Source organism: Punica granatum, chromosome 4 (assembly GCF_007655135.1).
Source record: "Punica granatum isolate Tunisia-2019 chromosome 4, ASM765513v2, whole genome shotgun sequence".
In the NCBI taxonomy this organism is placed as follows: Eukaryota; Viridiplantae; Streptophyta; class Magnoliopsida; order Myrtales; family Lythraceae; genus Punica; species Punica granatum.
The window spans coordinates 5,334,861-5,351,175 of record NC_045130.1 but is presented as its reverse complement, the minus strand read 5'-3'; the positions used below and the strand labels follow the sequence as shown (position 1 = coordinate 5,351,175).

At 38.6% G+C, this 16,315-nt stretch overlaps 2 protein-coding genes across 5 annotated transcripts; both read right to left on the bottom strand.

Moving 5' to 3' along the window:
• Positions 1-6,675: 6,675 nt before the first annotated feature.
• Positions 6,676-7,730, bottom strand: LOC116203905 (18.1 kDa class I heat shock protein-like). Its single transcript, XM_031535876.1, has 2 exons — positions 7,298-7,730; positions 6,676-7,185 (listed from the first exon to the last, which is right to left on the bottom strand). The coding sequence occupies exons 1-2, from the start codon at positions 7,603-7,605 to the stop codon at positions 6,912-6,914; spliced, it is 582 nt and encodes a 193-aa protein (XP_031391736.1). The 5' UTR covers positions 7,606-7,730; the 3' UTR covers positions 6,676-6,911.
• A 691-nt stretch (positions 7,731-8,421) lies between these two features.
• Positions 8,422-15,883, bottom strand: LOC116203904 (methionine S-methyltransferase). Of its 4 annotated transcripts, XM_031535872.1 has the most exons (14): positions 15,561-15,883; positions 14,428-14,460; positions 13,577-13,770; positions 13,104-13,310; positions 12,885-12,980; positions 12,446-12,634; positions 12,186-12,374; positions 11,809-12,045; positions 11,339-11,473; positions 11,033-11,086; positions 10,439-10,753; positions 10,169-10,348; positions 9,098-10,057; positions 8,422-8,923 (listed from the first exon to the last, which is right to left on the bottom strand). In XM_031535872.1, the coding sequence occupies exons 1-14, from the start codon at positions 15,793-15,795 to the stop codon at positions 8,603-8,605; spliced, it is 3,345 nt and encodes a 1,114-aa protein (XP_031391732.1). In that variant the 5' UTR covers positions 15,796-15,883; the 3' UTR covers positions 8,422-8,602. The 4 variants fall into 4 exon arrangements, with proteins under 4 accessions (XP_031391732.1, XP_031391734.1, XP_031391733.1 ...); XM_031535874.1 differs by lacking the exon at positions 11,033-11,086; XM_031535873.1 differs by lacking the exon at positions 14,428-14,460 and having other exon boundaries at positions 15,561-15,882.
• Positions 15,884-16,315: the final 432 nt, after the last annotated feature.

Sequence of the window (16,315 nt, the reverse complement as noted above, 5' to 3'; positions counted from 1 at the left end):
CAGTTGAGAAACCATTAAATTCCTTAAGGAAAAAAGAAAACTCATAAATGGATATCTATATTTGATCCAAAAATTCATTTTTGATATAGTAATGTTTTAGCAAATTAGCTTGGTTCTCTTCTAGTTTCTACAACAACTTGCTATATGTGTATAATTTGCAATTGATATCACTCGGACAGAAGTTTGATTGTATCCTCTCGAGAGACAGATGGGGTTGAGGGGGTTGGGTGAAGGGGAAGGGCCACAACAGTAAATGATGGTGATGACTCATATCCTTTGATCACAATTCTCAAGGTGTTGTGCTTTTTGTGTTTTGTATCAGAAACCCCACCAAGCAATTTCTTTTCTTTCTTTTTTTTTTCCCTTTATATTTGGCTATTTTACTGTGTGTACCAGTTTATATTTTGACATTTAGCGATTAATTTATATTCAAATTGAATCGGTCCACTAAAAAATAAAATTTTCATCTTATCTATTCTCCATTTTTTTTTAAAGATATGCCATGATTCCACCTTCCGTCTCAATCAATGCCAGCCCCAAATTAGCTAAAACTCGTTTGCATTTATATTGAGTATTGACTAGGGATCTTCATTGAGTGTGTTCTTGGCTTGTGGTCTTTAGATATCTTTTGTTTTAATATCAAAAAGTGACCAGTATATATGTTTGATATGATTGGAAATTTCAAAGGCGTATATATAAATGTTAAGATAGAATACGTGTTGTCCGAATCCCGATAGAGATACATAAGGAATTGAGAATCTCATATCATACCTGAATCGTATGTATTTGTCTAAATTTAATGTTTGCTCTAAATGTTACGAATGAACTTTCCTTATGATCCTATTCGAAAACCAGCAGTTTAATTTACACCCGCTCACATCCTTTCGGGTTTATCTTATTATTCGTTTAGGAACCTGCTTTGACTATATAATTGATCGACAACAGCTTGCACAGACATTGTGCACATTCACAACAACGATGTAGATCTAGTGATTGATATTAACCAAGAAGAAAACCTATCTACCCCGAGTTGAACCATGACTATATATATAGAGTTATGGAATATATATATATATATATAGTTATATAACCACCGATGGTACCGTATAGGGTTTGTTGTGAGCAATTAATATTTTGATGTACGAATTATAGAGAAATTTCTACCGTGTAAAATTGGTATTGAAAGTTTGAAAGGTTTCAGTATGATCATTAAAAGATAAAATTCTTTCAATCATTAATTTTCTCCATTTACTATATTTGAACTTAAAATTTTATTAAATACTGAATCATTTGGTAGTAAATTTTATTAAATACTGAATCATTTGAACCAACTCAGATTAATAATTATATATAAATGTTTTTTTTTCTGATTAATTATATAGAAATGTTTTTACAAGATACAGGCAGCAACAGTGTAAAAAAACAAGAAAATATTATACCCAAAGAAAAGAAAATGCGACCCCGTGAAAAGAAAGAAATATATATATATATATATATATATATATTATGAGAGCTATGATGTATTATTCATGTGAGGGACGCGAGCTATATTATTGCCATGGAGAAGTCCATGCTTATATCTATGTATATATACATACACAGACATATATAATACACATAATATAACTATATATGGATAATCGTACTTGTGTCTTTAGAACCACTGTTTGCTGCTGTTTCACTCTCGCAAGTAAAATCTTTTTCAACTTCTACACGCTACATATGTATTAAATAATAACAATTATCTCTCATATTTCTTCATTTGTCCATGCATTTACCTTTCTACATCATTGCATTGCATGTGTATTACTTCAGAAAAGAATTATCATAGCAATACCTTTTTTTTTTTTTTTTTGAAGTTCAAGTTGTCATAATAAGTGGTGCACTAGTCAGCCGTGTATAATATATCGAGCTCGGTTTAGCACAGTGCCTTCACAAGTAAGACACGTTCGACGATCATTGACAACATTTACATTTATCCCTTGCATCTAATCGAAGGGTAGCTAGCATTGTAAATGTGCCAACTCAAGGGTTAATTTTAATTATATCATTCCATGAGATATAAGAGACTTTCACTCAAAGGGGCAAAAATTTCAAAAACTAACTTCCTTGATCTTAATTAATAATTGCAATTTGTAATCGGTTTTCATAAATATAGGAATTTTGACCATTCTTGGGCACATGTATACCTCATTGCCATTGGCCCCAAGAAATTAATGTTTTTCTCAAAGGGGTCATGATTATTTAAACTAAAAACTTATCAAATGTAAGTACCGATTGGTCGGGAATCTAACATAAAAAGATTGTTATAATTTATATTAATAATATTGGTGGAAGGGATGATATGAGTAAAAGGTTAAATATAATTATTTGACAAGGCAAAGACAAACTTTTGGTTCGTTAAAAGCCATTTATTATTAAAGTCAACAATATTTAGCTCCTATCAACAGTCAACCAAACGTATCTTCTCCATGGTCTTTGATTTTGATATCATACCTAACCCCTCTCCAGTTATTATTATAAGTGCTTTGTATATATGTGCATGCCTTTGTCTTAGGAAACCATGCATTAAGTTTGCTTTGATTGCTATGCCAATCATAATTTCTCGTATTACCAATCAAATCACAGAATAAATTGTCTCATCTCTTTTTATTTCTTAAATGTTTTTCTCTCTCCTCCTCTTTTGTGGCTTTGCATCTCTAAAATTAGAACCATCCGATCGAATCTCCGTCAATTGTGATTTGGATACAGTCACTTTAGAATTAACTTCATGTAATTTATCACGTTCAATTTTTTTTTTATTTATTTATTCACCGGCTTCCAAAAGACTAGAAGCTGATGAAACAATTCAAAATACAAATATGACAAGGCGGCACGAACCGTCGTCGGTCCTATAGAGATGAAGCGATAACGTGTATATCAGATGAATCTGATCTAGTCATGAAGTGCACCAGCTCCTTTTAGGCTGTTCTCCTCGTGAGGCTCAATGGCTATGTAGCAAACCTAATGATTCACTACTAATAAGAGTGATGTGTTGAAAGATGGAGAATAGGAGCCAAGCTTACTCCAAACAGATTTTGCCATCCTCATTTACCTTTGTTTGAAAAGTACTCAACTTGTCATCTCTCTTTCTCTGCAAATTTTGTATCATTTGGAAGGATTCATGCCCCATATAAAAAGCGTGACCACAACCCCACCAATTAATGCCCAACAATTATTACTTGCTAACTTCGCACTCAATTCTTCAAAATCCTTTCCACATATATTCATAAAACAGTACAACAATATATATCCCGTTTAAATATTAATTTTTTTTTGTTTCCTTTTGACTTGAAATAATAACCTATAACACATTTATAGAGTTGTGTTCCTTTTCTTCTAATGTTGGGATTCGAAACCGTGTCAAAGCTATCATAATTAGTTGTACATACACAGTTTTACGCTCATCATGGTGTTTATGCTTTATATATAGAGAACGAGGTACATATTTATATTATATTGCGTTTTTGCCTTTGTTGAATCAAAATAATCATCTAGCTAGCTAGGGGAAGAATGTAAGAAATATAAGAAGAAAATGAGAGACATGATTAGCTTGACCATACGTTATTCCACAAATGTTATACATAATGCATATGTATATAGATGAATACATTAAATTTAGCACGTTGTAGCTTATGTATCTTAAAATATACAAATAATACCTACAAAAATGGATTGTTTCAGGTGGTTTCGCACATTTTTCGAAACTTAAGATGAGTTTTGTGAATGGAAAAAATTTACGATTGGGAAAATTTTATTTCGGAGGGCTGATCCATGTCGAACTTGAATTACTTGGAACCCACAAGGATGTTGGTTATTAGGTGTTACCCACTGGAAAATGCAGATAATATTCATTTCTAAATTGTCTAAATCTTAGGGATTCCTATATATAAGACTTGTATATATTTCTATTTATAAATAATGCAAGATAGTCAACTTGCTTAGAAGCCGTTAGAAATCAGAGATCAGCTTAGTCGACATAAAAGTTGCCTGAAAAGAGATGAGATTCATTCATAAAGCCAGTGAGCTTATCTCTATATTATTCTTTCTTGTCATTTAGTACCTTTATTTATGCATATTAACTAATAATGTATTCTTTGCTTTCTCAATATATAATGAGGAAATTCAAAATAGGAATTCGTGTGGCCCATATATAAATGGAATACACACACACACACATATATAAATCGATCTGATCTTTTATTTTCTGATTGCCCTTACAAAAACACATGTCCATAAATTTTTCAAAATGGAAAATTAAAATGGAAAATTCGCACGGCCCATGTAATATATATATATATATATGTATATATATGTATGTATTGACAAAAGAAAAAAATATTGGTAGTTTATTTTCGGATTTCTCTCAAGAAAACTAAGTCTGCCCATTTTTCAATATTAGTCAAAATTATTTTCGAAAATTAGATATTCATAAATGGCTAGTCATTTGATTTTGTTTTGGGTAATATATCAGGGATAAAAAGAATACAAAAAGTGCTAAAGCTATTAGAGGGCTGATGAGAACATTCTGGACCAACTTTTTTTGAATAATTTTATATACTAATTATTAAAAAAGAAAGGGACAAGTGCTTTAATAAGACACAAAAAGAGAAAACCAACATTCTCCGTGACAAAACCGCAACAAAAGACTGAGAGAAAGAAAGCAAAGCAAAGCCAAAGCATGAGATTCAAAGTTAAGGAAGAAGTAAGGAAATCGAGAAAGAAAAGGCACCCCCCACCGTCTTCTATTATGACTTTGATTCCTTTATTTTTATTTTTTAAAATTTCTGAAAAATAAATAAATAAAGCAAAAGTAAGAACAGAAAGCTACCCTCTTTTAATAAGCTCTCCCCTTTGGATACTCTTGTGAGAATTTTAATTTAAGAGACACCTCTCTAGCTTGTTTTTGTATCGGGTACTCTCATCTCGTGAAATAGCTAATTACCTAATCAATTAAATGCGTAATACTTTTTATTTAAATGCGTGCTATTTCCATTACAATGACGGACGACATAAATACTACGCGTTTGAATAGAAGTACTATACCTTTCAAATGTAGCATTACATTTGTTACCATAATTAAATATCATGTTATAAAATCTCATCCATTTTTCATCCCAAAAAATATTATCATCATATTCAGAAACGAAATCAGTGCGATGCATGGCGTAGATATACAACAAAGCAATCTATATGCAATTTGCATAAGTAATTATATATAAATACGGTACTAAAGTCTGAAAACTAGTCTTCATAAATTATATTCGTTTTGCTTATCTTAAAAAAATTGATATATTCTTTTCACCCCAAAAGAATCATATATGATTGTCGTAATGCACCCGACCGACTAGCAACTAAAAAAATAATCGTAATTAGCGGGAAAAATGTATTCCTGTACTGCATCTGCAGTGATAAAAGATATGATCGACCTGAAAATATGAAGAGGCCGTATAAACTATAATTAACATTCGATTTTCGCCACCCGTGCCCCCCCATGTCCAAGTTTATTTAGCTTCCGCTGTATATCCATCGTACGAGCATCCATCCAGTGTTGTGGCCCTGGACCAGTTTTGCGACCACCGGCGTGTTTTCGTCTCTTTTAAGATGCCCCTTTAACTCAGTGTAAGAGCCTGTATCAGCAACTAGTCTTGTTCTCCAGGTATTACTAGAAAAGGGTAGGAACAAAGACAAAAGTGCATCAGCATAAAATTAAATATAAGTAGGGCTAAAAGCATCATATGAAGAGCTCCGTGCTTTCTTTTTTTCTCTTCTTTTATTCTGTCCCATGATTCTCTCCTTCCCTCCCGAAAAGACCATACCGGAATTCGGAACGTGGCCTTGGATATGGACCACATCCTCCGATCCACAATCTGTCCATTTCTTCGCCCACAACAGTAATCGTGATTGTATGTTTCACATAATTACAATGGGCTCGTATCACCACTTTTGATCCTTTAATAACGCTCATCTTAATCCGTTCTCGGCTCGATAAGTATGCGGTCCTTCCAGGTCAGTTGCTCGAAAAAATGTAAATGGTCAGGCTGGGGACCATATACTTTTGGATTGAAAAGATCACCTGAAAGGACCAGGAGTCGTTCGTCCAAAAGTCTATGGCGTTGTTGTTGTCCCGTGCAGACTAGTTGGGCTTTGAGCCCGATACCAGTGGGCCTGAGGCAGTCCGTGCCCCAGATTGCTGAGCCCATATAGGTCCAGAACGAGCCGTTGCTGTTTTGGGCCAGCCCCACGGCCCATGATTGGAAGCAAGTCTGATATTACGAAACCTCCAGACCTGGCCCAGTCGAAAGAAAATTGAGAACTTCTAGAATGTAAATTACATTTATTAAATCACATTTTCTTAAAAATATATATTCATCTGAATGAATTTTGAAATATTCAATTTGTAAGAACCCAAAGCACAGGCCATACGACTAATTGTATCATAAACCTTTGCATTATAGACTTTCCCAAAGTCTCGCGATTTCTCATGGCTTCCTCACTCTTCCAGAAGATGGAATCAAGTTTTAACATTTTTAGTTGCTTGTCAGATTCATCGAGACAGCCCAAAATCCTAAATCTCATGTAAGTTTTCCACCGATCTTGCGATGTACAATGTCCGCCGAGCGTAATCTTACGCGATACCGAGCAAATATAATTGGTCGTATTTATTCATTACAAAGGAGAAATATCAAAACATGTTGCTGGACATTCCAAAACTGAAAGAAGATACAGCAGTTAACTAAGCTATCATCTTTGTATTCGCCTAAAGCTACATACATAAAAGCCACGATCATCAGTATAAGCAACCCGAAATTACTTATTCGTCGCCCACATTTCAATAAAACGAAGGCCGGACGGGATGCGCGAATGCCTTCTCACATCTCGGCTTTAGTGGCCTTGATGTCCTCCCCGGAAGATTCGGACCCGGCAATGTCGATGACCTTCGGCTGCCTCCTCTTCTCCTCGGCAATCTTAGGCACGGTGATTTTCAGGACCCCGTCTTCCAAGTGTGCCTTGATGCGGTCCAAATCCGCATTCATAGGCAGACGGAACTGCCTCCAGAACTTGCCAGCGGTCCTCTCCGCCCGGTGCCACTTCTCGCCCTCGACCTCCTCCTCGGTTTTCCTCTCGCCGCTGATCCTTAAAACCCTGCTCCCAAAAGGTTACGCGTTGTTGTTATATATTATTATGGATGAGAATTGCATGTGCAAAAACACAAGGAGGATACAATAATGTATAGATGGTTCCACTTTTTACGTACCTGTTGTCCTCGACCTCGATCTTCACATCTTCCTTCTTCATGCCGGGGACGTCGAGTGTGATCACGTGCTCGGACGTGGTCTCCTTCCAGTCGGCCCGTGCTAGAGCTAAGGTCTCAGCGCCCTTGGGGAAGTTCAGGGGCGACTGCTCGAGAATCCGGAAAGGGTCGTCGTTAGGGAGAATCATGGCATCCCAGAGGGATCGCGAGAAGGGCATCAAGGCCCCTGCTCGGGGTGCCATCACTAGCAGTAATACGGACATAACCGAAGCAGCAGCAAGCATGAAGGATGGCCCGTTCGGCTTCGCCATGAGACGCAAAATGAATCGGAACTGAGGGTGTTTGCAGGGAAAAGGAGAGGGTTGGGTGTTTCTTGTTCAGACACCGCGCTCGTGATTCGCGTTCATGGTGAGAGAAGGTGGGCGAGGATATTGGGTTTATATACACAAGAGAAAAGTGGAATGGTGACATGGAAGATGGATTTCTGGATTGTTCTGGGCGTTTGTCTTCTGACAACTGACAAGCTTGTAGAGCTTTCTTTTACCCGACAAAAGGTGGGAGAGAACAGAAACGCGTAAGGCTTCGGTTGAGGAGTTGTCTGTAATGTTCTAGAGAGAACTGTGACACGTGGCATGTATTTATATTTATACGGGCCATGAAAGATCCAAGGAGAAGTCGTCACTCTTCGTCGAGCAAACATTGCTTTGCTCCCTCAGTGATGCCTAGATTGAATTAATCGAGACCATTAGATTGGGGTTCACACCGACAAAATATTGGGTTATTTATGCGTTGCTGCAAGAACAAAACGGGGATCTCCTAATGCAAGCCAATCGATCCATATGCATCTTCTAAATGAGAGCTTAATAACATAAGGTAATGGGGCAGCAACGTCTGGGAAGCAGCACCCGGACTGTTGGATGGGAATGACATCGAAATAGTTTTCCGCTACTTCGTCAAATTGTCGACGGAATTCGTACACCGCCATAGATTGTTGATGAATTGTGTATATTGCCTATCAAAAGAAAAGTGAAGTTTCTGTAAATTCATGGATCTTGAGGATTTCGTGCGGTGGGATTTTTGGATCTCTAAGGACAGGGCACGGGATGGTAGAACCCGAAACCAGTCGGTAATCAAACCCAAAACGCATTTATTTATGATCCTTGGCAAATGACCGAAGGATGCTGATTCAGGGGACAGGTATGAGTCAAGCTTCATAAGTTTGCATATCATCAGCATCAATCTTATTTCGCGACATCGAAGTCGTGAAACATAATGAATTGGGATGAGAAGAAGACCATGCCTGAGTTGTTAAGAAACAAGGCCTTTGAATTTGGCAATGCACTCCAAGGCCTGCTCAAACTCACGGTCTTCCACTGCAATCGTGAAGCGGCAGTAACCAGGGATTCCGGTCCACTGGCTGCTATTTATGCACAAGCCCGTGGCTCCATATATAGCTCCCCTGATATATGAGTCGTCGATCTTGATGTTCTGTTCAGCATCCTCTTTGGCTGCTCCATCTTTGGGGGGTATCCTAATAGACACAGACTTGCCAAGATAGGCAGATGGTTTCGCCACCATTGAAATCCCAGCAGAAGGTGCAAGGACATCCCACCCATTTTTCTCGAGCACCTGTCATTAAGATGTATTAATCAGCAGGAAGCGGTCACAAAATACACCAGATGTAGAAACATAAACCATCAAGAATCTGAGTCAAGAATCTATATGGAGGAACCAAGAGAACAAGACCAATCATCAAAACATTTGATTGTTATAATATCAAGAACAAGGAGAAAGTTGTTCTACCTCTTTCAATCGCTTGGATCTGCCCTCCAAGATTTTCACGTGTTCCGCGGTTGCTTCCATTAGATCCCCGGTCTTTTCTTCTTTCATACCAAGCAACTTCTTTATAGCATATTTGACTGTTCCATGAGGCTTGTTCAATCCTGTAAAGCTGGACAAAGGTTCAACCAGAGTAGACTGGTTAAAGACCAGAAAGCCCAAATTGAGTGCTCCAGAAAGCATCTTTGGAGATAGCTCCCCGAGCAGAAAGGCGCCCAAGGGTGGGCCGCTGAGATCTGATAAACTACTAGCGAGATCCCAACAACACGAAGCCTCCCGGTTAAACTCCAAACCCGAGAAAGATGTGTCTATAATTACTTTTGCTCCAAATTTTCTGCAGGTAGATAGTACGCTTCTCATCTCTTGGTCGGTGTAAATCAAGCCAGTTGGGTTGATTGTGGGGCCAGAAATATAGACCCACGGTTTCTTTGCTGTCTCGAGAGCTTTACTGAGTGATTTCTCTGCCAGTTTAAATCCATCTCCAGACTCTGTTGGGACAGTTGAGATACTCGCCTTCAACAGTTTGGCAGCGGAAACATAGTTCCCGTTTGTGCCCTCTGGGAAGTATAGCGTTCCACCCTCCTGAATGCAGCACACGACCAGCTTATTGAATAAAGCCAGAGAACTGTCTGCACATATGATTTCTGTCGTATTATCTTCGGGAAACCTGTAGTTGCTCTTAACGAACTGTCTAATGCTGGAGGTAACATCGGACTCTGCCTCAGCGATGTTCTGTCGGGCAAAAGATTCGAAGATGGCAGCCTTGACAGGATGAGGAATGGGCAGGAAGCTCTTGTCGACATCCATATGGATGAGGGATGAGTTCTCGGGTCCATCAATGGAGAGTTCAGCACCATTTAGTACAGAGATGGCTGAATTTGTGAGATCGATTGTATCAGTTGATTTCACCGTCTGATTTGCCCTCTGCATGGACAAGTTAAAAAGGCACTTCAAAATGAAAATTCGGCTCCAGTAATCACATAATTTTGTCTTCCTATATTAATGTGGCCATGATATACTAAAGAAGCAACAAACCTCGCACCGTCGACGCCGGTCAGCAAGCTGGAAAGCTAAAAGTTCATGGAAGAGACAGCCGTAATAGTTTTGACTGATGGGAGCAGTGTTCCCTTGGAGAAGTTCCACAGTTTTAGAGAGTGCCTTAAAAACGGCCTCCTCTTCTGATATTACAAAAGCTACTTCCAAGTCCGAATATACCTGAGATGAGGTGCTTAGTCTCCATCAGTAAGGTAAATTGGCACTCGATAGAAGATCAAACAGATCCATTTAGGAGAACGATAAAAGCACCTGATTCTTCAGGAGACCACATAGAACTGCTGCATGTGCCGGCAGAGGATTTGCTGCAAGATATTTTAAGACTCCATTGGTGCCAGGAAGACTGGACAACTCAAAATGATCAGATATGTCTATGAAAAGACGTGATTGGATGTCACTAGTAACATCTAAAAGGTGCTGGAATGCTGAAGTGGTAACAGCCTCATACTGAGCCAACCCAGTGATGACTACTTGTGGTTTTAACTTCTTTATCAGCTCTATCATCAAATCTGACTGGCATGGTGCTTCGATGACTGTAAGTACATCGTCTGAAGTATTATCAGCAGTCTACAAAAGAAGATTTCTGTTAGGAAAGAATATTAAGGGATTATGGAAACCACAGTAGCAGGTATTTCGGTAAGTCTTTTCTTATCATGCAAGCCACTTATGTGCATGCTCGACAAAAAATCTCCAACGTGGAAACTTTTTCCCAGAAAACGGCAGATCTGCTCCAAAGAGGAAATCTCGACCTTTTTTTTCTTTTTTCTTTTTCATAGAGACATGAAAGTTGAAACACACCAAATGAAGAGAAACTTCAACGAACAGCTTTGTCTATAATGGACATACTTTTACATTTGATGGGACAATATTTTCCAAGGCCTTTTTCCAAATAAAGCTATCCTGAAAAATTTATAGCGGACAGAAAACTCCCGTTAGCATCAGACAATAGTTGAGGGCGTCCACAATGTGCACCACAATTATGAGTTTGCATGCTTATAAATGTATTTATATTCAAAAAGATATACACTAGGATCGATGAGTCGGGTGCAAAATTTCAGCTCCAACAGTCAACTGCATTTTCAATAATCATCTAAAATCTTAACAACGAGTACAGTAAAGGTCAAGGTACATGGGCATCACATTAGGACATACCTCAATTGCCAAAGATGTCAGCCAGTTCCTTGGTAGATGATGTGTTAGATGTTGATCAACAATTGCAAGTCGAGGCGAGAACAATCTAAGAGCATTTTCAATTGCCGCGGCTCTTGAAGGAAAGACAACAACATTCTTGTGCCAAAACAGAGAGATAGAAAGTATAAGGAATTTTCGAAGACGACAGACAAAATAACAAAGTACTGCCACAATATGAGGAAAGTAAATTAATTATCTTGCATAGCCTTTTTTGGCATTAGAAGCTACAACAAAAAGATATTCACCAGCCCCAATTACTTTTATTCTTGCTGTTTTTTAAGGACAAGAAGCTGTATCTACTTAAAGAACAGAGATCAACTGAACCTATGCATGCTCATAACTACACGCTATATAGACTTCCGCTCATAAGAAAATGTCAGGAATATAGAGGCAACAGAGCAAAATACGGCTAAAATGCGTTGTTTGCTTACATCAGCACGTAGCGGAACGTGATGGTAAGTTCTCATGAAGTCTGCAATAAGACTACGGAATCTCCTGCTTCCAGCTGGCGGCTCATAGGGGAAGGTTGAAGTTTCTTTTAGAACACTGGCAAGATAAGCTAGGAAAGGTATCTTCTCGTCAGCAACAGAGTCATCTTCAAATGATAAATCTAAAGAGCTGCTGACATCGTGGAACCCGTTCTTCAGAAATTCAAAAATCGTCTTCACCTGGAAGTTCAACCAAATCATTATTATTTGGTTCTAAATAACATCAAATGAAACTATGTCACAAATGGGCACCGGTTGGGTGATGCACTGATTCATCTCTTCATGAATTTGCACCACGTAAGAGTTCGAACCAAGCATACCTGATTCGGTTGACGAAGTTGACAACTATATACTGATAATGCATGAGAAATACGACCACCAGCCTTTCCATAAGCCCATGCAGTCCGAGCACAAATAGGCTGATCACTTGCTAGCCCCATAAAGAACTCAAAACGATGTGGACTATTCTTCTCAATTTCGACTAAGGCTGAAATATCTGTGTCAGCAGCCTGCAAAAATGTATTGCAAGAATAAGTTATGAATCTGAAGAGTATCCTGGTAAAACATTTGCGTGACTTGCCTGTAAGATTTTGGTTTGCCATAATTTTGTAACTCGAACCCCACGACGCTCAAACAAACGTCTACAAACGCCCTGTCCTGGACGACCTCCCATGTTGAAGATCATGATACCCATTGGTTGGATGACAGCAATTCCTTCCTCGACAGCCCTGGCGATTAGCCCTAAGCCAAACTGATCCTCTACAAACCCCTATATCACAAAAACGCCCTTAGACTATGCCTGAAAATTTAATTAAAATTGACTAACATCAACCACTGGATTCTGATCCGTTGCTCAATGTGAGAACTAGGTTAACCCACACATATATTCATCATTTAAAGGGGAAATTGATATTTTCTTGGCTACATTGTTTTGTCTACCCAACTAGGTAATCTCATAGACCAGAAGAAGAACAAAGAAGGAAGAAGGAGAGGGTGGGGAGTTTTGGCTTCTTTCAAACCTGAAGTGCACAATAGTTACTCAGTGAATGTAGGAATTCCTCGCTTGCATTTTCTGTTATCAACTTAGACATCGCATCTGGGTTGGGATTAAGAATCTGCATGGCAAAAAGATTCAAGCATTTTTCATCAAATGGTTTTTTTCGAAAGGGAAAATGCCAAGTTCTATGGCAACAAATTTGGTATCTAATACACATGCAAATATCAGTTGTGAAAAGTACCTGCGGGATGCATCCAACTATTCTTTCTAGTTTAATATTGCGATCTCGACAATATGCCAGAAGGTCAGATTCATGAAACTCCACCCTGTCCAGCAAAGTCTTCCCCTCTTCATCGTGTATGGGTAGGCCCTCTTCGTCCAGTGCATTCATGTACAAGTTTATCCAAGAAATCTTGACAGCTCTAGGATTAATGTCAAGGCCATATACCTGCTCAGGAATCATTAGTTGAAGCAGTGAGAATGACCAATTGAATCTAACCATTATTACGGGCCAGAAAAGATTGGCCCTAAAATGGATTGAAGGTTAATACAATTCTCAATTAAGTGCTGCAACACACATTGAGATCATGAGGACTAGCAAAGTAAGTTCTCCGCTGTTTCTAACTAAGATTATACTAATCATCTTAGTCTGATGATATTGGTGTCATAAAAGATTTCCTGATTTCAGTGTTTCCAAAAGAGAGAATCAACCACCTTCGACGGCAACCATTTCGCAGCAATGGCAATAGTTATCCATCCGTTGCCACATCCAAGCTCTGCTACGGTTTTGTCCTTGAAGATTGAGTCAGGATTTCGGTTTAATCCTTCGTAAAAGGTGAATGACCAGTCCTCAGGGATGAAAATGCTTGGTATTACCATCATCGTCAGCTTTTTCCGCTTTTGATAGCCTGCAATTGTCGTTTAGTATGCCAGTGGCTAAAGCAACAAGCATTCAGAAGAAAAACCACGATGATGATTATTCAACATTAATGTAAAAGTAGAAAGATAGATCTGTTACACGAATCAGAAGTTCTAGATAGTCAAGAACACACGCTACAAAAATTTATTGATGCCACTGATGTCATGAAACTCACCAAGATCTTCTAAGAAACAGTAAAATATTATAAACACCTAATTTTCTATATAAATGTGAATCGCATGAGTGCGTATAATAAGTAGGAAACTTAGTCTACAATTAAAAGTAATGAAATGATGTCGAAGGGAGACGATGTTTTAAAGCATGCAGCAGACTACATATGTTCAGTTCAGTATTGGAGGTTCATTAAGAGGCCTCTCTTCAGCAGCAGTGCCATAGGCCAAAATCCGCTTGCCTTGCATCCTGTTTTTAGCTACTGATATTGTAGAGAAATTGGATGATTGACCACTCGAGAAGAAGAGCACATCAAATTAGAAGGCTTTGGCGGATTAATCATACTCGCATGGAATACTTGCACGGTACCCTTTTTCTTTGGTTTTTCAATTATCAACATCAATACTTCAATTGTCAGTTTAAATGTATGATTAGAGTTCGTGGAGACCTCAATGTGTTTCAAGGAATTGCTTACCCAAAAGATCTGTTCCATTTCCACTGTGGCTAGCTACAAAAGAAACATGACAAATACTATCAGATGGATGCTGCAATACTAAAGGTTGTTTCCCGCACAGGCATGGGGATTCTGCTCTACATTCACATCAAAGACGCCCTCTAACTTGTTCAAGTAGATTAGTCCCTCCATTATTTTCGCTTTAATCAGTGATTGTCCTAACCATTTCGAGTGCTGCTTACATAGATGGTAATGTTTTCATTGAATATATCTTTTCTTATGTTTCTGTTATTAATATGGAGATTTAATCCAGATGCGCAGCTCAAGTATTCAGGATATATCAATATGAATATCTCCCGTTATAGTCTAAAGCTGTAGTTTTACTTTCCTCAGTTCGTTTCCGGGTAGAACTGGAAACATGGAGAACAGCCAATGCAACAAAGACACGGCAATTTATTATGTATACGACGCACAATCTGTCCAACTATTCTATGATTTATTCATTAAAAAGTTATGATTTTTTTTTGTAATATAATATAATATAATATAATATATAAATTAAAAAAATGCTGACCTCGTCACTCAGTTTTCTTGGAAATCGAAAGGCAGACAGAGGAAAAAGACAAATATTGAAGAACGGAATCTGAGACACTGGTTTGGTTGGTGACTTGGGAATTGGAAAAACAAAAAAACACGCTATTCTATTTCGCAGAAAACAGTAACATGAAGGAACAAAGTCAAAGAGACCATCAACTCAGACTAAAGACCAGATTTATCAATGAATCCATCAATCCACAAGCTATTTCAGCGTACACTTCAACATTCTTAAGGATCAAAGACGCTCCTGAGACCGCTGAATCACTGACAGTGAAGCGTTTAATCGCATCCATTCAGAGTCTAGAGCAATGAGAATTCACACGAACTATTTGCAGCTCAGACGCTCTCGCTTACACATTCATAGAAATCCACACATACGTGAAAACTAGTCAAGGTATGCAGCTGCAGCGAAGACACTTGAAGGTAACGGGGCGTGGAGAGAGAAGCTTCGTAATGCATAGCTAAATCATGCACTAGCAAGTAATGATTCGGACAATATCGTTTTTGCTGTAAGCGCTGAGCGACAGAGTATATATATCGGCAGCAAAGTAAGGTACCTTCGTACTGGTCCAGGACAATGTCCTCGATCCGGAAATGGAACTTCTCGAGGCATTTCTCGGAGGCCTCCTCGTTGCCGAACCGCTTCTGTAGAGCGGAGAGGAAGATCCGAGCCTGAGCTCGGGTCGTCGGGTCCTCGAGCCTCTCGAGGACAGACCGGAAGGCGCCGTACGCGGCGTCGCCGGACTGCTCGCACTGCTTGAGGAAATCTTCCATCGAGCAGACTGCCGCCATTGGAGTCGTGACAGACAGAGAGAGAGAGAGATGATAGCGGTGGAACGAAGAGGAAGGAGAAGGAAGAGGTGCCTTCTGAATTGGTTCAAGTCCCCGCCGTATTTTATGTTGGAAAAAGAAAAGGGCAGGAGAGGGCCTCCTCTTTTTCCACGTGGCATTTCTTCCTTTTTTAAAAAATTATTTTCCTGCAAATTCTTTTATATTGGGACAGTGCACGCCATGGAAATTCCTATTTTTATTTTATTTTATTCGGTTGTCATTAAATTACAATAACTCCCTATATCAATTGGTAGTTTACAAAATCTCCCTCGAACTATTCTTCCAAGTATCCCTCAAATCATTTCAAAGAAATACACTAATGTTCATGATCGAATTACCAAGAATTATACCGCTTACATCCAGCCCAAAGTTAGATTTCTAACGCATTTACCGTTTGGACGATGGTAAGGAGTCCATATAATCCTCTTGTTATGTGTTTTTTTTTTTTTAATGTGAATGATCAATTGTCGCACTTTCTTAA